The 21,511-nt window shown below is 35.4% G+C and overlaps 1 protein-coding gene across 9 annotated transcripts in view; it reads right to left on the bottom strand.

Annotated features, from left to right (window-relative positions):
- LOC309441198 (sodium channel protein type 3 subunit alpha) overlaps positions 1–21,511 on the bottom strand; it is a gene marked incomplete at both ends in the record, with an annotated part of 60,291 nt that overhangs the window by 31,832 nt on the left and 6,948 nt on the right. For 3 of the 9 annotated variants that reach the window (XM_082055690.1, XM_082055689.1, XM_082055697.1), the window contains 11 exons: positions 1,441–1,797; positions 3,058–3,231; positions 5,899–6,137; positions 8,328–8,460; positions 10,270–10,635; positions 15,029–15,319; positions 18,178–18,384; positions 18,537–18,678; positions 19,551–19,614; positions 19,924–20,196; positions 21,313–21,404. In XM_082055690.1, the coding sequence (XP_081911816.1) occupies positions 1,441–1,797; positions 3,058–3,231; positions 5,899–6,137; positions 8,328–8,460; positions 10,270–10,635; positions 15,029–15,319; positions 18,178–18,384; positions 18,537–18,678; positions 19,551–19,614; positions 19,924–20,196; positions 21,313–21,404 (2,338 nt within the window). Of the gene's footprint in view, positions 1–1,440; positions 1,798–3,057; positions 3,232–5,898; positions 6,138–8,327; positions 8,461–10,269; positions 10,636–15,028; positions 15,329–18,177; positions 18,385–18,536; positions 18,679–19,550; positions 19,615–19,923; positions 20,197–21,124; positions 21,217–21,312; positions 21,405–21,511 lie in introns of all 9 variants that reach the window. The other 6 variants (XM_082055692.1, XM_082055691.1, XM_082055696.1 and 3 more) reach the window with 5 other exon arrangements.

Raw genomic sequence — 21,511 nt, 5'->3', positions numbered from 1 at the left:
ACTATTTATAATACTATATTATTTGTAATTGGATTTTTTCCGTTTTCACTAGACAAAAAATGAACATTTTGTTTTCTCTTATGTAAGAATATAAAATAAATGGACTTCTTTCATCAACAGGTAAAAATCTTAGCCCCACTATTGCCTTAGAACTGTGGTTTATTGCCTCAGAATTCAAACATCATTATAGCTGTTTTAATATAATCTCCTATAAACTGTAAGTATTTCAGTAAATCTTATAAGCAATTAATCATTTCATACTTTCAGTCCGATATACCAACAGGCATCGAAAGTTGCCATGATATGGCAAAATGGTATAAGTAAGGTTTCCCATTGCTAAATGGGTTAGGCCTCTCATTTGGACTTTCTCTGAGACTCAATTCTGCAGACTTTCACAGTTCCAGAAAAGACCCCTGAAGGTAAAAAGGCACTTGGAAGAAAGAATAAAATGTGAATCTGAAACAGTACTTCTATGCTGAAGCTAATGCTAAAAAAAAAAATTAAAAAAATAGTAGAGCAGGTTACTCATCATAACTTCTTTCTGGACCTCTGCACATTTCTGCTGATATCATGTCAAGATCGCATGGCCATGTAAAAACATTTTGAATTCTAATTTATAAAAGGCTCAATCATGTTAAAATATAACACTAAAAGAAGATAATTTTGACAGGTAGTGAAATATAGTTTGTAGGCATATCAGAATGAACTGCAAAGATTAACAGCAAAAGAAACTTAAAGTAAAACTGTAAATGGTACATTCCTCATATAATCTTCATTTCTAAGAAGTTCTCACCAATTCAATGTTTAGCAATTGAACCTTTGGCATATTAACTTGTCAGCTTGAATTAAAATTTTTATATAATTGCTTTTTTCTATAATATTGAGTTAGAAGCTTTCAAAAGCATTTTTAGGATAGACATCCAGTGACTCTGTATTTCATTTCTATTTTTTACACCTAAACAGGCCAAAAAGTTCATTCCTTAAATTCAAGATATTCTATATAACAACAGCTACATTATGCTTTATTAAGTCAGAAGTGTGAGTGCTGGAATGAGCTGTAATGGGTGTAAGGAAGCGCATTAGAATTTTTTTTCTCTGAAGAAGCAGCTGCCCAGGAGCTGGTGCAGCATCAGCTTTATTGTTTCAAGAGTAGTTAGAAAGACATTTGGATTTAAACAGCACCTCTAAATTAGCTGCAGCACTTCCATGATAGGGTGTTTGACTTGACATTTTGGTGTATTCCATGGTGAGAGCACTTCAGTGTACAGAAATGAGTGAAAAGAGGGAGAAGGGGATCATAATCTGTTTTTATGCAAATTCTAGCACATTCAGATTTCTTTTTTAATTCTAAACAGAAATACAACAAACATTCTCGTTGCCCAGCTGTAAATTACATGCATTTTGCATCACAGTTAATGTTCAGAAGTGTTCATCACATACCACTAGGTTTCCGATTACCATGACCAGCATGAAAACAATAAGGCACATGGTTTGGCCTGCAACCTCCATGCAGTCCCACATGGTTTCTATCCATTCCCCACACAGCACTCGGAATACAATCAGGAAAGAGTGGAAAAAGTCATGCATGTGCCAACGTGGAAGTTCACAGTCACTGGAGATCTTGCAGACACATTCCTTGTAGCTTTTCCCAAACAGCTGCATCCCCACCACAGCGAAAATGAACACAATGATGGCCAGCACCAGGGTCAGATTCCCCAGAGCCCCCACTGAGTTGCCAATAATCTTAATCAGCATATTTAGAGTTGGCCAAGATTTTGCCAGTTTGAAAACTCGAAGCTGAAAAACAAAAACACAGAGGAAACATTGGTGTTAGTTATGAAACAGAAGCTAGGTTGCAGTTGTTTAGGAGAGCATATCAGTTTCTGTAGATGAATTTGTTCTTCAGTAGGAACATATTATTATTTTAGTGGAAAGCGGGGTGCGTGGTGTATTTGCCTAAACTGGAGCATTCAGCATTTCATCGCAGAGATGCATATAGGAAAAAAAAAAAAAAAAAAACCACACACAATTTGTCTTTGTACCACTTTTGATTTTAATATTTTTGAACACCCACTTACAGATGGTTACTGAACAATTGTTAAACACTTTTTTGAAGTTTGTGCTCTTTTAATCACCTTCACTACACCCTCTCTGCTGGCTTGGTTCCACATTTTCCTTAGCACCACGTTAGGTCTTCCAGACTTAGTAAGATGACAATTTTTGAAGGAAGAATTTGATGCTGATACTGTCATGCCCATTCAAATCATAAACACTAACTGACAAATAATTTTCAGTAACCAAATCATGGTATGTGAAGTTGGGTACCATTGTGACTGGTGCTAATAAGCTAAGTCACTACTTCCTGCTCTGTATACTTGGAAATATTCTAAGATTTCAGGTGATGTGGGAACTCTATTAGTAAGACAAACTTTTAAATAATCAACCTTGTGCCTCCAGTAAACATACCTATAAAGTAGTTCATGTACAGTAGTAATTTCTATTAAAAAAGACATTTCTAGTAGAAGCTCAATAATATTTCAGTTTAAGTGCCATCCTAGGGTCATATTGTGATGACTCTTTGTTACATGTGAGTTACTAAATGTTTATTCTTGGTGCCCATTAAAATAAATGTTGTGAGAAGAGAATCTACATAAGGGTTTTATGACTAGCACAAAGTACTGTTCACAATATAAAGATTAAATTTGTTGTGATTCTTTATCCTGGTGGCAAGATGTATGTTTTTACAGCTATTCAGCTTTGATGAATCTTAACAAAATCAGTATAAACAAGATTTCCAAAATTCTGTGCTGGCAAAGGATATCAGGAGGATGGGTTATCAATAGGATAATTTGGTACCATAAGATATCAAAGGATATCTATTGACAAACATCTTAAACTTGTACTTATCAAATATGGCTTACAAATTAGGCATGTAGGAAAAACAGTGTGAGCCATTTAAGTATATATCTTCACAGTACTGGTAATTATTACAGAAATTGGCACATTTTTTTTGAGTGAAACAATTGCATGCAGATGTTTAATTATCAAGGTATTTACCAATCTGAATGACCGAAGAACAGATAGTCCTTCAACATTTGCAAGACCAAGCTCCATTAAACTAAGGCTTACAATAATACCATCAAAAATATTCCAGCCTTCTTGGAAATAATAATAAGGGTCCATGGCAATTATCTTTAGTACCATTTCTGCTGTGAATATTCCAGTGAATACCTAAAACAAAATGTAATTAATTAGTTGAGATGTTATGAGTAATTTAATTTATTGTTACTTTTATACAGTCCTAAAATTACATTCGGCCTGATTCGGCCTAAAATTACATTCGGGCTGATGTGGCCCTGGGTGAAAATGAGTTTGACACCCCTTGTCTAGAGGATAGTCCCAGTAAAGCAAAAGAAGACTTGGCAGCATGTTTTTTTCTTGCTCACAGTCTAAAAGGAAGTGCTAGAAGAAACCCTCTAAGGTCAGACTCTCTAAGAACAGTCTCTCTAAGGTCTCTCTTTTAGGTCAGAGCTGAAGAGTATGGCTGAAAGAGGGGAAGCTGGAGTTTCTTGCACTGGACTTCATGTAAGGATATAGAGTTTTCATGCACAGCCTCTATTCTGTGTGATGGCTATTGCCTTTTGGGAAGAAGAATTTCATGGTGATAATGTTCTTTGAAATATCTAGAAGCGCCAAGTGTGAAATTACCAATGCTCTTGGAGTATAATGCAAAACCACTAAAAACATATGAATATTTTGCACAACACTCAAAGGATATCCTGGATGATCCAAAAGTCTACTAAAGTGAACCAATATACTGTGCCATAGCCTTGTCATAGTACTTTACTCAGCTTATTCTCAGTCCTCTTACAGCAAGTTTTATGGAAACAAAGCTGACTTTTTATGACACTCTATAACTATACTCATGATTAACTTTTAATTTGAGAAGATTAGGAGGTGGATATAATGCTGTGGAGACATTCACCATTGGCAAAGTGTAAATATTACCAATTTTTAAAGTGTATACTTTTGAGAAACTAGAAATGTAGCAAGAAGCACTATACTATTAAATTGAGAGATGATAGATGTTACCATATAATTAGAAGAAGGTAACAGGTATTGCTATGTGTGGTCAAGAGAATACAGCAAGATTATTCTTGACAAAACTGTCATATTTGTCAAAATAATGGGAAAAACTAATTTCATTTTAAAATATTTCCTTCAAAAATAACCTGACCCATCCACAAACTACTTCTTCTTGAGCATAACTGCATCTCCAAATACACAAAAATACATTTCAATGGAAGAAAACTCAAGTTTTCCTATAATTACTCTTGACTATTGAATACTGAATGAATTTTAGTATTATGAAGATGAATAATTGCATTTTAGAACTATTTCTTCCTTCTCATTAAAATGCTACAGAAAAGGCAGAGTCATGTTTGTCATATTTAATTTATCCTCAAACAGACCGTGATGTCACAAGCAAAGAGCAAATTAACATATTTTGAATGGAAATTACAAAATTAGGGTTAATAGATTAACACAGTGAGGAACAAAAAATTTAACTGAAATCAGCAGGAATAGTATTCACTGCATATATTTAGTCCTGATTAAGGATACTAGATTGTTGTAAAGGTAGTTAAAAATATGACTGCTGCTGGCTTAGAGTAAAAAATTAATGACACAAGATGGGAAAAGGCAGAAGAGCTTGTAAATATAAATGGTTGGGGAGAAATAATTCTAATACGACAGACCAAAATTTTAAAATATGACAGTCTGTAATCTCTGATTAATATAAGAATATGCCAGTAATAAAATCATTGTCCAGGAGGAAGGAAACTGTAATGCACCCAAGAACAAACACGTAAGTAGTAAGTTCACTATCATTTCTATTCTTTAGAAAAGCCATAGGAGGATGTATTACCAGTATACATAAGGAGAATGTTTAGACTTTAAAACCTACTGTGACAGAGAAATCTATTACTGCTCCATTGAAACATTAGCAGACTTTTCAAAATCAATCTTTTTGAGTGATTAATTCAGACCACTTGGCTGGTTTTGGTTTTCAGGACTGCATGCTGTGTGAGGCAATCCAGAGCTCTCCTGTGCAAACTATTGGTAGTTATGTGAGCTGGCAAAAAAATTAAAAATGGATGAATCTTCTGAAATAAACACTTGCAAGGTTCAGTCCTCAGCTTCCTGAGCATCAGAAGCAAATGGAGAGAAACAGACAAGAACATCGAAGTGTTATGCCACATTTATGTGTGTGCGCAGAAAAGGAATTACATGTAACCCTAAATCTCCGGATCAGGCTAAAATTGGGAAAGGCATCACTAATAATCTTACAGATACAATGTGCTTTTTGTTAGAGAATAAATAATAATCTAGTTTTTAACGTATTTTTAGCTACCTAAAGTGGCAAGGACTTACTACCAACTTGCTGCCAAGAAATATGCCTTTCTTGAACATGTACTTTCACTGTAGCATAACTGAAAAAAATTCAAAGAGAAATTCTGACATCTGAATACTTCACCAATCTCTTACAGAAGAAAAATACTTTCTATAGTGGAATATAAGTACTGTGGTAAAAATTGGATAATCTATCTTAACATTATAAAGAAAAAAGCCAAAGTAGACCTCAAGAAATCTGACAATTCAGTGAAGACTGCACTTCCACACATATACAGTTATTTCATTATAGTAGTGACAAAATAGATTCATGAAAGTTAAAGGTTCCAGCAAAAATTGCTTTATCTGTGAAAATCATATATACAATTTCTAAACTGATTATAAAAAACAACCTGGAATAAATTTAAAACCAATGCAATGCATTCGTGCATTTCTTCTTTTAGATAGGGTATTTTTACACCAAGTAGTGTGAGACAAACTACTTACCAGGTTCCCCACAGAAAGGACACTGCTAAACTGTTCTGTCATTGGGTAATGTTCCATGGCCATAAATAAGGTGTTTAAAACAATACAAATAGTTATAGCAAGATCAACAAATGGATCCATCACAACTAAATTGACGACGTGTTTTACTTTTAACCATGGACTCCAGCAATCCCAGATCAAGAAAGTATTTGCAAATCTGTACCAGCATGGTGGGCATTTCTGTCTGGATTCTTCAAGCTCTGAAAAAAAAAGAAAAAACAAAACAAAACAAAACCACAAACCTTCCAATTACATCCTCTGGAAGTTCTTTAAAATATATAAAAAGATTAAATCATTCAAATAAACAGTTCACACTGACATGGGATTTCCCTTACCTATGTTTAACCATCTTAATGTTAAGCATCTAATTTATTTAAGCTCCTCTACAGCCAGTGGACAGTGAAGTTATCACTAAAGAGTTAATCATCTCAGACATCTATCTAAAGAGAGAAATCTGTTTGTCTCTTTCCTATGACAGTAGGGAGAGTCTAGACATTTAGTTAGGTTGCTTACAGCAGATGTCGTAATTTTAGGTATTCAAAGTTAACATGACTCCATGATCAGTGTGATGATGTATATGATTTGTATAAGCTTCATAAAACACAAGGTTTTCGTGTTAGGTATGTAACATGTACATATTTTGATCTGAGCTACTAAAAATATAATATTTGCCATTACACTGAACCACTACCACTATCATAACAGATAAATGACTCAGTGTGCATTTCTATAATTTCTTATTTGAATCAATATTTCTAATATACAGAGTGCCTGTTTTCTTATTTTTAAAATTATCATTTGGCTTTGAAAATGTACAGTTGCAGTGTCTATGATTTGAAAAACGGAACAGTGTTGGTATTAGCAGAACAACTCTGCTTTCAGTAAGGATCTTTACAAACTATTTTTTCTTCCATTTCATTGCCGACATTGCCAAAGTTATAGATGAATAGTAACTTACTACTGAGTTAATAGAAAGATTAATGTCTAATGTGATGGGATGCCTGAGGACAGCCCAGAAGGAAGACTGATATTTGTTTAAGTGAGAAATACTTAGACTACAAAATATGTAAGAGATGGCCACAATAATTTCAATAAAAATTTCTACCTAGTGGCATCAACCCAAATCTGAAATTTGCCATTTTCTGCAAGCCTTAGAGCACAGGGAGGTCTCTGTCATCATGACACTTAGGGGTGATTTTGCTGTTTTACAGCATTTGCTAACAAGGATTTAGTGCTGAACTCCACACTTTGAGGAGCAGTGGATTGATTTTAGCCTCTAATATTGTCCTATATGGTCGGAATTAGGGGATGTTAAAAGACCAGTTGCTACAGCACTCAAACTCAAAACTACCAAGCTCTACCATTACAGTAGCCTGTAACCTCCAGGAAGAAAAGGGTATCATAAGTAGTGAAAGTTTTCTGTAATCTTTATAAACCATAACAAAGACAGTCAGTGTTTTTGAAGGCATATATGGATTGGGTGGAATAATCACATTTCTGAACATGTAACACAGAATGCTGAGAGGTAGGACCTATTGTTTTATGTGAGAGCAAAGGGCTTCAGAACTCACTTTAAAAAGTATATTTCAATTCTGATTTAACGTAATCTGAAGAACATTGTAAATTTTCCTGGTAATTTCTTGTCCTTTTAGAACATGTGTTGTAGGACCTGCACAGGTTTGTCTGACTATAACAACTGCCACACTGTGCCAGTAGCCAGTAGGTAGATCCTTTAAACTTATTAAAGTATTTTATTGGCATGTGCATGAAATGTGAGTGTACTCAATTTCCACTAAATAAGCAAAACAATTCCAACGACGTATATTTTTTTCATATAGTCAAAATAATAGTTTTTAATCTTTGATGTACTTACCTAAGAAAGTTCAAGAAACGCTCAAGGAAGGCAGTTCATGTGTATTGGCATGGCTGATTACACTTGGTCATTTTCTTTAAAAGTATCTTTTTCATTCAGTTTTCCTATTGTCTATCCTTGGATTTTAAGTCTGAAGGAAATGACTGTTTTTGCACATCACTACCTTTATCATAGCATTTCTGTGTATCCTACTTGATTTTTCCTGTTGATGTCTTCCCGGAAGAAAATCCCTGTATTGTCTGTTTGGGGCTCTGGCATTCCCCTAGCTATAATTATTTTGTCTCTGTTAGTCCACTCAATAGAGAAATATTTTGGAAGGTGTCATGAAAATTAAATGACTAAGCATTTAGACTGTGTAAATGATCTTAGAAATGCTCAAAAGCCTTTTGTATCTGATGCTCAGACATTTCACACGTCCTGTTTTACACTTACAAAGGCAATGATGTAAATAATTTCTTTGTACATGTAGTTAGCAGAAAATCACTGAACTGCCTCTCAGATAAAATGCGCCAAATACCTTCCATTGTATTTGTAAGTATGCTGGCTATACTCATGGCTCTTTGTCTTGCAGCAGAATCTTCCAGCATTTCCATGGAAATTTGATAAGAACTCAGTCTTCTTTTTCTTATTTCTGTTTCTGTAGTGGTGCCCTGTAAATAAAATACAGAGGAATTAAAACATCTTTTTCAAAAGCCAATTAACACTATTTACTCTATATATATATAGTAGGGATAATCAAAATCTGCTTTGTGCAGCATACTAAACTTTCCTTACACACTGAAGATTTCTGTCCCTGTAGGAATTTCTTTGTTCTTTATTGAGAAACTTTGTAGGAATTTTGTACAGTGCTACAAATAATCAGCTGAGGGACACAATACCAAGGCAATGTGGGACCAAAGGGGGTTCTCAATTAAGTAACTGTGAACAAAATATTTGCTAGGTATCTTTTTGCTAGTGGTTATTATTATTCTTTTAAGAAAAAATATTCAAAGTTGAAACCTATCGCCTTAAATTTCCAGGAGCTAGTCATGTTAATTAATTAAAGAATGAGCTCAGAAAGAGGTGAGCTAGTATTTAAGAAAGTAACTTTGATACAAGCAAGGTGAGCTTAATTCTAGGAATTCATTATCTCTCTGATGCTATGAACTGCATTCCTAATCTAATATGTGTTACTGGAAAATTTTATGAGAGAAAAAAATAACATTTTATTTCATATTTCTTCTACCTAATTCTCACCCACCGCAATGCTCATACAGGATTTGTGACCTGTTCTTGTAATGAATATGTAAGTCTTCTCTCTTTTGTATGGCTTCTAATTATCTTTTCAAAGCAATATTACTCAGCTCTGATTTAAATATGCCTAATGTGCCACTACTCTGTACTATATAGGTGTCCTTACAGTTGCTTTTTCTTCTGGAGTGTAGCCTAGAGATCTAAATACAGGGTTGGGATTAAAAAGTTCCTAAATCTTGGTTCCAGCTCTACCACTGATTCTGTGATTCATGCAAACCACTCACTCTTGTTCTCATTATTCTATCCCCATCCAGACAAAAAAAAAGAAAAAAAGCCTGCAGAACTCATAAGGGATTTCAAGGTTATCTTAGTGTCACGATGAAAAGCCATTTTTGAGCATTCACTAGTACTATTTCTTTAGAGAAGACTCTTGAGTTTAAAGGCTAAATCTTTTTTTTCAAATGAACGTATTTCTGGAATAGAACTATACACACATAACCTCTAAGGTAATCTGATTGAACTTCTGGTATGAAGGTCTATATCAAGGTAGCAGAGAATGAGAAAGAAAAATGAAAATAGATGTGTAATGGAATTAATGAGGTATCAAGACTTATTTATAATGAAAATATTTTTCACGTTAAATACAGTGCTATTATACCCACCAAAATAACTATCCAGAATGCATATTAAAATACTATGTATGAAAAAGCTTGCTTTTCTTTAAGTTTGAAAGAACATCTGAGCTTACAGAAGGCTGAAACTGAGACTGAAATGTACCATAATTGCAACAAATTTTATGTATTATTCTCACAAAAGTTATGAGAAAAATTTCTTTAAGATAAATTAAGTAAGTGGTATTTCTATTCACTATCATGGGAGTAGTAACCGCATTCTGCTTAACTTCGTAGGTGTTTTTCTATACATATTTCCATGTTGTATCCTTAGTTATAAATCAAATGTATACCTTTGTTGACGAGGTGCAACTATATACAAATTCTCAAATGCAGTTCGTGTTTTTTCTTTCTGTGTGCAGATATCTTGCTGAAGGCAAGGAGAATACTTTACTGAGGCTAACACATAGGAGGTTGAGGACTCTTTTTCCTCTGTGTTCTGTTATTTAGAAACTGTTGCAAGTTATTTCTCACAGATTTAAGAAATGATAAGGAATGCAGAGGTGAGCAGTAAAAAAAAAAAATTCCATGCCTGAACCAAACTGTAATAATTACTTGTTTACTTATAAGTACCTCTGGTAGAAGCTGACCAGTAGGTGAAGTTAGAGTTGAAGGTCCTCCAACCAAGGAAACGACTCCATTGCAATCCACAGTGCTGTGCATCTTCCCATTTACTGGAAGGGCTGGTACCATTCTAGATGACACACTCGTCTGGCTAATATTACTGTTGCGTCGTTCTCCATGTCGATTTGGAACAAAGAGAGAATCTCTTCTGCTCTCATTGTCTTCAAGAGTGCTGTGCTCATCATCAGCAAAGTCATTTTCAGATCCTATATCCTTTGCACGACCTCTGAAACTGAAAATGCTTGTTTTGCTGTTGCGTCTTGGTGAGAACAGGGAACCACGAATGCTTAGCAAAGACTGTAAAAGATTTAAAACAAACAAAACCAAAGCAGCATTAGAACTGAAGTTGTAAGTTCTTGGCTTTTTGAAGAAAAGTTACAGTGCTGGAGGAAGGATAGTCACTTTTTTCTTCAATAGTATCAGTGTGTCAGTTCAGGCAATGTACTCATTGCGGGACCCATAGTAGAGGGGGAAAACTCTTTTTAAGGTAACGTAGCAGGACTGAGGAAGAGTTGCGCAGAAAACTTAAGTAAGTTTGGACAGTTTTGAGCAAAGATGACAGATTGAATTGGTATAGACCCACGACTGTGCTGGAGACAGTTTTCAACATCACTGTTAAGGTTTTGTAGCTATTTGTCTTTTATTCCTTCTTCTATTTGAGGACAGAGCTCAAGTCTTTGACTTCTCTTCTTCATCACCTGTATCCCTAGGAATAACGATAATGCTCACTGATCATTGTTTTCTGTTCTATCTGCTAGAGGCAGAAGTGGTCTTAAGTTTGGTATTCAATTCAGTCTAAGCTGATGTAAAGAACTTTTCTGCCCTCTTCACAATAGGCTCAATAGTGTGGGAACGACATACGCAGTGCTCTCAAACTAGAGGACAGAGGCAGCTGCTTGGGGCAGCTCTGGGGTGCGGTGTGATGGTGACCAGCAGCACTCTTCGGCAGAGCACTGCGGGGCTGTAGTGGGTTGCACACCCCCTGGGAGGGACCACCTGGCCATCAGGCAGCTCACAGCACGCATTCGCCAGGGACACCGCTACACAAAGATATCCTCTTACCAGTGAGACAAATAAATCAGTGGTTGTTGGTAACTCATCTTTTAATTAGAGTAGAAGCTGGTTAATGGAATGTTCTTCTCCCTTGCTACATATTTTATTAACAGCATTCATGAATAAATAACACGAGTACTAATTGTGGAAAAAAGAAACCTTGCGTTAAGGTTTCTTCAATTCTGCATTTGTACAAACATTCACATCTTGGTGTATAAAAAACCTGGTTTGAGATTATTCTCTATTTTTCTCTAGTTTTGCAGGTGGAAAGTGCTCATATGTCACAGCAGTGTTTGTTGTTTTAGGGGCTTGGAGGGTTTTTTTGGGGGTTTTGTTTTGGTTTGGTTTTGGTTTTAGTTTTTCTCCAGGATAAAGTGAAAACTGTGCAATAATATATAAGCCTATATTAATACTGTGAAAACCAAACACTGTATGTATACGTATATCAATCCATATGTATCTGTGTATATGCATACTCAGATTTATACATACACACACATCATGTGTGTGCTGAACTGGTAGTATTGCTGATTATAAAGGCTGGCAGGTGTTTACCATTGTGAGATGTATTTTTTCTGTTCCTACAGATATACCAAATTTTAATAATTTGGGCTGAAATTTTCTATGGTGGCTGTCAGCCTCAGGCTGAGTTGAAGAATATCAGCCAAATGGTTTTGCTAACCCATTTACGTAAACTTGGCTGGAGAAAAAATGCTATTTTGCTTATGCTGAAAGATAATTTTATCTAAAAAGCCCTAGCTGCTATAAAGCATCACACTGAATTCTGACAAAGTGGTAAACTAATTACTGCACCCTTTCTACCTTCCTTTGGAAATGTATTTGGCCAAACTACAGTCCTTGAAAAAAATGACACGCTCCCTAGGTTTTGTCTGACTACCACTGCTACCCCTGTTTTTTTTAGACCATGTTTCCATGGCTGCTATGATGTGCATGTAGTCCAGAACTTCCAGTATGTGTGACCATGCTCTGAGCACAGCTAAATAGATCAGGCCCCTCTGGGATCTGGGAGGAGTAATGCTGACTCTGCAAGTCCCTGCTGGATTCAGACAAAAAATGACTGCAATTCTAACACACGTAGAAGCAGAAATCTGTGCCTACCTGCTCCTGGGAAATAAGGTCTAAAAGGAAAGTTTGGCTTTTCTTGCAGGCTGCATCACTCGTTTGCACATGGAGTATTGTGTCAAAGGACAAAACCTCTACAGCAGGGGTGTCAAACTCATTTTCACCGGGGCCACATCAGCTTCGCGGTTGCCTTCAAAGGGCCGAATGTAATTTTAGGATTGTATGTAGGAGTAGTTACATTTGTACAGTCCTGCTCTACAGAATCCGACTGGGCAGGTTATCTCCCCTTACCATTCTCCCGTGTTGTTTTATGCCCTGCGCCCGTTTCACCAGGACCTAACTAACCGCATGGCTAACTAGACAAACCAGCTCTTCCTCCACTGGTTCTACGGCCCATCATCCTTCCACTCTTGTGTCAGCTAAGTTTTATTTCAGTTATATGCAGGCAACGTTTGCTCCAAAGCATTTTTACACTGTAAAAACAATTACCAAGACAGTCTTTAATTAATAAATTATCTTCATTGAGATTATTTGATTGATACAAGTCTCTTGGTCTTTTAAAATCTTATTAAAAAAAAAAAAAAATCGGTTGATCACTTATTTCCTTCCTGCTGTGTAGTTCATGACATCTTAAGATGAGCTGTTTCCTGTCTATTGCACCATTTCATTATTTTCTGTCAAATCTAAGACATATACAATATTTATTTTCCCTTGATTTTAATGAACTGTAATTATTTATTCTGCAACATGAATTCACATTTAATTTTAATGTTATCAAAAGTCACTTGAAATGCCTTGCTTTCCTAAGCTGTTTAAGTTTCTGTGGAAGTTTCACAGTTCTTTCTGATAACTGACAGGATGAAAGCTTTCTGAGAGTTTCAGAGTATGATCTAATACATACAACGATGTTTTACTCCATGTTAGTAGAGCTGCAAAAGGTATATTATCTATGGAATCTCTTCATCTCAAATTCTCCTCACCTTAGTATACATGCTTCTGTATTAAGTATTTTTTCCATGCACTAAAAAATTTATTTAGTCTAATCTAAACATAATATATTCCTTAATCAGTCTCATCACCAGAAGTATATATAAGAGCATCAGGGAATTTAGACTAGACAATGGAAAGGCCCATGATCAAGTAAAGCACAGGACTAGCAACCAGAAATTCCTTTCGGCTCAGACTTTGTCAGTGACTCTTTAGTGTCACCGCACCATCCTCATCTATGAGGTGCAGACACTTACGTGTATATATATCGAAGTGAGACAAGACTGTACAGTGTAAGATGAGACATTTGGCTGCAGCTGCATTGTATCAGCCTGACTCAAAGCCCGCTCCAATTAATAAAATATTTTTTGGAGCAGCTTTGGCCCAATACTAATGCTACATTTTATTAGACTGGAAATATGCTTTTACAGTATTACTCAAAGGAGTTGAGATTGATTTAATAATTTGTTTTTGTTACATTTTAATTATTTCTTATCCAGAGAACAACCTGGTCATTCTTCTCAATCATAATAAGCATTACTTCAATTCCTTAGACATGCATATGTATTTTTTCAGACAAGGTATCATCCCTTATACTTGACTAATTACTGAGGCTTTGTCTCAAATTAAGCTTTACTCCCGTCAGTGCATATATTGGAGTGTAAAGTATTTCTGCCACTGAATCTCATATTTTATATGAGTCTGTAAAATAACACACTTGATATTAACATTAAATAGGATAAACATTGGTAGTTAAACATGGATAGTATTGGTAGGTAAATGTCATCTATTGGCTGAGACCAGACATGATCATTTTGAAGAGATGCATTTTGAGCAATTTTTCTACAAATACCATAACTGTGTGTACATTTTAAATAAGCAAAGTTATCCTTAAGTGACAGACGAGATCCTTTGATTAAGATAGTAGAGTTTTGAAGTTTGGACTCCATTTCCAGAGGTCCTTCCTAAACTATTTTTTCCTATGATTGTAATGATTCTCCATTTTGTATAATGGATTTCTAATGAAAAACAACATTATGACTAAAGTCTTACAAACATAAACCCAGACAATCCCTATGTAGTTTGCCTTTATTTTGGAGTACTAGAGCTACTTTTCTCATTATCTACCATTTAAAGAAGCTAATTAAGGAAAACAATAGAAACTAATGCTAGTGTGGAATTTCCTATGCAGGGTATTTGGATAATGTAGTCTGCCTAAAAAACCCCACATATTTCTGTGGTTTTGAAAGGGATGCACAACAGAGAACCTATGCTTGATTAATGCAAATATGAGTATTAGTCTTTGATTCTTTCTCTAATCTACCAAACAACTTTCAGAAATACATTTTCAGAAGTGTTTCAATTAATTATAATTATAATTCTTTTTATCCCTTTGCTAATAGAATGGGTCAAACCATATCAAACTCTAACACTGTTAACAGTACTACCACTGGTTTTTCCCTTCACTCACCTTTCATGTAACTTCCAATATGCAAAGCTGCTGCAATGTCAGTCAAAACCAAATTAGAGTAGACGTGTATGATTTAATAAAAAAAGAGTGCTGTACCTGGTGAGGAGATGTGAATCTTTTTTCATATGTCAGTTGACTTCCTTCTGTGGAGAAGCGGAAACTTTTCCTTCTGATGCTGTCTTCTGACTCGGACTTGGGGAACTTATCAGTGTCTCCTTTATCCTCTGCTTCAGACATTTCTTTCTGTCTTCTTTTCTTCCTTCTGTTTCTTCTTTCTTTAGCACTCTTTGAACTCAACTTTGATGCTTCTGAAGAACTTTCCAAGAGTTCTCCTAATCCCCCTACACCACTGAAATCTCTTGATGCAACTGATGCTGCTGCTACTGCTGCTGTTGCCTGTCAGGTTACAAAGCAATGGATTCTTAGTAGGCAAAAAAAGGAACAACTTTATAGGCTTTTATAAACTGTTTTTATTATTACTGTTGTAATACTGCTGGTTGAGCATCCTTGAGTATGCAAATATACACAAACAAACTGAACTGAGGATAAACTATTGAGTTGTATGGCTAATAATAGTTTAGTAGCATGAGCTACTTGAAGTATGAACTTTAGCAGAAAAATAGCATCACTGTTCCTTAAAGATTTGCTGCACAAGACACTGGTCTAAAATTAAGGTAGTCAAAAAAAAGTATAAATACGGTGCTTTTTCATGTATTTTGGACCTGCTTCCTCATTATTTCTTGAGAAAAGCCCCACATCACACATCATGCGCTAATTAAGCCCTAACATCCACCATATGAGTTAATGTACCACAACCCAACTAGCGGACTGCAAGTAGCTGAATCCAGCTTTTCCTCACTGCCTTCCCAGCAAGGACACTCCTTCACTTTCCTTCTACCTTCACTGGCAACAGGCACATCCCCTAGATGAGTCTTCAAGCCCCCATCCCTCCCTCTTCATGTTTCCCTCCTGTATTTCCCACTGTAACAGCACTCCAGGTCTTTATTATAGACACACAAGGCTACATTTATTGCCTGTTGCTGCTGTGGCCAGAGAGAAGAAAAAGTTTAGGTTTCATCTCTGATGGAAAGGGATGAGATGACTTACTGGCATGAAGAGCCATCCCAAAACTCGGGACCAGTGTCTTCAACTACAGTAGTCTAGCCTACCTGATTTGGTTCATTAGGGAAACCAGTTCATTTAGTCATCAAATAAATGAAGAATTGAGAGTGTGTCCGGTAGTCTTCCTAGAAAGAACTGTCTGGGAGATTGCTATGAAATTCTGTGGTGGAAAATATCTTTGGGAAGATGATAGGCTGCTTTGAGCTTACAAAAAAGGGTGGTGTGATAAATGGAAAGAGCCTAGGGTTATATAACAAAGATGAGTAGTAATTATCTGGCAAAACATACTATATTCAATGCCAAGTATTTCAGAAAAGATGAGATATCTCTCTACAGCAGAAAAGGATGGTTTGAAAGCTCATAGTATGAATGAACAGCTTTCTGCGCTGCAATATACAACCCATACCATACAAGTTGGCTTGATACAGACTTCTTCTCCTAAATGGAGTGTTAAATGGATTCTGAAGTGTTTACCAATTAAAAAGGTGATGATCATACTGGTTTCAGAATAGTATCCTTCAAATGCTCTAACAGCAACAAAAGCAGCAGATGCTGGGTCGTCACCTATCTAATTCATAAAACTAACACCAAAGGCCAAATGAGTGGAGCAACCCAAAGGCCACTGTCATGCCTTAGGTTAGTGAATGAACAGGTTCACTGCCAAGGGAGTGTGGAGGTGGGTCCCACGCTCATTTCTGTCTCAGCAACCGATTCAGCAGCTCAGAGATCCACCTTGTAATGCAAACTTTCTGCTAATATTTTCACGTACAAAAGGGATCTTGACTTCAATACTGCTTTTCTTATAATGACTTGAGTTGTTATTCATTTGAAAAAGTAACGACTTTCGAGGGCCTTTATCCAACCTTCCTTGTAGTCTCTGATTCATGTGATTCTATTATTCTTCCTAATTCTGGATTAGCTTCATCTCTGTCCCCACTCGCAAACACACTAACATCTAGAGGACCCTCCTGATACCTTTTGTTGTAATGTGATTTAGTGCCTTTCACGGACTAAAATCTCAGGATTTAAAAAACAAACAAACAAACAAAAGTACTCCGTGCTGATATTTAACTTCTTAAAAAATTAATTTGAATTTTGCAGGATTCTGCTTTTTCTTTCACAATTTGGAAGTGATAAGATTTAATGACTAAAATAGAGATATGCTACTTAGATTTCACAGGCCACATATAAAGCTTAATTTTCAAGAAAAAGATGGAAAGTTTTGCTTTCTATTAGCAGTTTAGAGATCCATTCTGAACTAGTGAAAATAGTTGTAAAATACTATCAAAACTATGATTTCATAGAAGATTCTCATTTGCTAGCATTTTATAAACACTGTACTGTTGAAAATGTTTATATGCCAGATGAAAAGCAATAGAAAAGTCCAGAAATTACAGAGATGTCTGACTCATGGAACTGAATTCCTGCATATATATATTTTACTTTTAGATAAGAAAACCTCACACAAAAGTATCTATTAAAATGTCTTTTTCTCATAAAACTTTGAATAATTTTCTTCTCTTTTCAAAGAAAGGAAAGATTACTTCAAAAGAATTCTGAAGTAATACCTTTGTTACAAATTTTGCTAGACTGTTCTAAGACTGTTAAATAAATTTCTGATTGACTTAGTGTGCTTGAATTAGGGGAATGCTTAAATCCTCGCTGAATAGAAACATAAAAGGACACTGATCACAATCCTTCTCTCTATTTTCTGAACATTGGGGAAGAATTATTAAGTACAGCAAGCCTGTCAGTTCTCACCCAGACCGTAAACCAGAAGCAATGTCACTAGGCTTTTTTCATGCTGCTCTTAAGATCTGTAACATAAAAACATCATGAACTATGACTACTTAAAGTCAGGTTTCTAGGACAATTTTATCACAAATATTTTGCTTTTACAGTCTTTTGGTGAACTTAGTAGCATTCTTCTCTGTACCATTAGTTTGGGGTTTTTGCTATTTGGTTAGTTTCTGATTTTCATTTCCACTTTTTGAAGTTGTGTGGTAAACAAACCTTTTCTTTCTGTAATTCATTGCAGAATTTATAGATGTTCTAATTCCTAAAAGATTATTATCCTTGCCTTAAGAATAAGACTGTTCAGAAAATACAATTTCCATCATTACCTGAGCTTCTTCTTGTTGCTTCTTCAGTTGCTCCAGCATCTGTTGAAATTCTGCCTCTTTCTGTTCTGCTTCTTCCATGGTTGCTTGATTCTGTTCTTCATAGGCCATGGCAACCACAGCCAGAATCAAGTTGATCAGATAGAAAGAGCCCAGAAAAATCACCAGAACAAAAAATATCATGTATGTCTTCCCAGCAGCACGGAGTGTCTAGGGATTTGAAAGCATATCTGTATATTATTCCACCACTTATCTTGGTTACTGCAAGAGCATTATGCTTTCAGCTCATATACAAATAAGCCTATTTCTATAATTTTGTATATCACCTACAGTCTACTTTTTATGTCATAAAAAATTCTTACCAGCTGATACAGGTTTTCCCAGAAGTCCTGAGTCATTAGCCGAAAGAGTGACAAAAAAGCCCAACTGAAGGTGTCAAAACTTGTGTAACCATAGTTGGGGTTTCTACCAGCTTTCACACATATATATCCCTCTGGACACTGCCTATGTGAAAACCAAACAGGAGGTACTTAGTCATAACTTTTATTTCCTTCTACAACATATTTATTATCGTTTGGAACAACAGGAATTATTGTTCTGTGGGAAATCCAAGAGTTATTATACAATTTAATTCATCCAGAAAAGAAAGTCCTAAAAAAAGGAGCTAATAAGAAAGTAAATGAAAGACACGCTTTCCATCCGTTCACTGGATGAAATGACCAAAGTATTTAAATCCTCCTCAGTCACATTTTGCAAATAGAATTTTTATTCCAAATGAATCATTTCCTGGCAGAAATAATTACTAAAATGTTAAGATTGCAGACACATTAAACAATATTACTAGCTAAATCCAAGTGTACTGTTAGGGATCTCCCACATAATGCTGAGATGTGTTTTTTCATAAGCTTCTTCACTGTTGCCAGTTAGGTATTGGAGTTCAGCTAACAATTCTAGGCTCATAAGTGGGCAGAATTTGCCAGTAATGAAGAAGAGCTAGGCTTGAAAAAAAGATTCAGTCCTGAACAATGAAGTTACTAGTGTGCTTTCTTAATATTTTACATATTCTCTTCCCCAGTTCTAACCTTTGCTTTCATCTGACTTTCTTCAATTGGTACATCTCCAAAACAGACTTTACAAGAGTTTGTATTTCATCATTAACACCAACATCATTTTCCAATCAAGCAGGAAGAAAGACTGTTAATGAGTATTTTGTTTAGCCAGAGGGTAAAATATTTTTACTTAAGTAAGAATTGATTGTTTAGCAGCAAATTCTGTAAGGTCTGTAACACTGCTAAATATGGAGTTGCAACTGCTACAGGTGGGTTTCATGTTATTGCTTTTTCTACAGAAACAGAGGATTTTTGAAGGGATCTTACCCTGCATCAGAGCTGTTACCACAAAGTAGGGCATCTCTTTGTCCTTCCAAAATGTAAAAATGAGCTGTGTAGAAAGCATTAGAAATATATGTGAATAAAACAAATGAACCTGAAAGTACTACAAAGTAAAAAAAAAAAATAATAATAATAATAATAAAATCCAAGTGGCTGGCTGCTGATCACTTTGTAGTGTGTTTAGGAACCTTTCTGGTAACTGTGCTTGTTTCTGGTATGTATTTGATCTCTGTCAGTCAGTCACTGTAAGCAGTTCTAAGTAAGGCAGAAATATAAACTGTTCAATGCTCTTTGATCACAGATAGTTACATATTATAGCCACAATTTGATTAAAAATAGTTATATCAGACATTCTTACTTTCATCCTCAATGTAATCCTTCCAGTTGAATGTGCTCACTGTCATATTAACAAATGTACCATTTTCATTCATTGTGCTGTTAAAGTAGGAAATAACATTTATTTCAAAAGTAGAATTGTCTGGAGGCCACTGCAGGCATTTATTCCTCAAGTTGCCCATGAAGAGCTGCAGCCCTATTAGTGCAAATACACTCAGGCAAAACACGGTCAGGATCATAACATCCGAGAGCTTCTTCACAGACTGAATTAGGGCTCCCACAATAGTCTTTAGGCCTGCAAAGAGGAAAGATCCACAGATTTATCAAAGAGTATCTTTGCCCTTCCCATATAATTAAGATTTCATGCAGACACTTAAAAAGAAATTGTTTTTTATTTTTCAAAAAGAAAGCTTCATGTGCAGCCTCAGAGCTTGTGAAAATGAATGAAATAAAAAGATTCTTTTTTATGAATAGGCAATGTATATATATTCCAATAAATTGAATACATAATGTTCTCTCAAGCAGGAAATTTTATCAATCAGGCCTTCCTGTTATAGATTTGATTCTATTTCTTAATTTTTCTCTGCATTTAATATTCTGCCAATAATTAAATTTCCGGTTAATATTAAATATGACTACTCAACAGTATGAAAATAGAATTAGATAGAATGGCAGGCAGTTTTGAGAAAAAAATAATACTAAATATGACTTTACAACAGTATGAAGATAGTATGCAATAGAATTGCAAGTATTTTTGAGGCAGAAAAATAATTTGTGTTTGATAAATTTTCCTGTGCAAAGTTTATCTTCTTTTTGGTAGCTTTTTTCATTGTTGCTCAGTTGTTTATAAGACTAATGTCAATTTTGAGCAGTAAAATAAAGGAAAAAATTCAAAATCAAGAAAGCCATAGCGCTAAAGCTTTTTTAATGTAAAAGAGACAACTTGTCATAATAAAATGCAGAAAAACAAAGCAAAATAACCCATAGGCCTCATATCTTATGTTTCATGCAAGAATCAGTTAAACTCAAAGGCTGATTTTGCAACATAAAAGAAGCTAATGCTGAAAAGACAGAGAATCATAATCCAGGTTTATGATTCATGCCTTTTTTTAAAATTTTTTTTTTGGCAACATGAGCAGCGAACAGCGAGACTTATGCTCAAAAGAAGTGAATTCAACTTCAATGGAACGAAAGTCAGCCTCGGTGTTTAACCTAGCTCTCACCTGGAATGACTGAAATTGTTTTCAAAGCTCGGAGAACTCTGAATGTTCTCAACGCTGAGACATTGCCCAGGTCCACAAACTCTGTCACATATCTGTAATAGGGGAGTTCACACACAAACACAATGACAGCACACAAATAACAGTTGGAGATACGAGGGGCCTAACACCTTACACCAACTCCTTCTTACCTGGAATTACAGAAATAGTTTTCAAAGCTCTCAATACTCTGAAAGTTCGAAGAGCTGAAACATTGCCTAGGTTTACAAATTCTGTTACATACCTGTAGGATTAAATCACAGTTATTCAGAATTGAGGCAGAGCTTATACTAATTATGTGGGTCTTCAAAACCTCTGTGGCAATATTAGCAATCATAGTTCAAAATTTAC

This window comes from Streptopelia decaocto, assembly GCF_964273445.1.
Source record: "Streptopelia decaocto genome assembly, chromosome: 6".
Taxonomy (NCBI): Eukaryota; Metazoa; Chordata; class Aves; order Columbiformes; family Columbidae; genus Streptopelia; species Streptopelia decaocto.
Note: the sequence above shows the minus strand (reverse complement) of the source record. Positions and strands in the feature narration are given on the sequence as shown.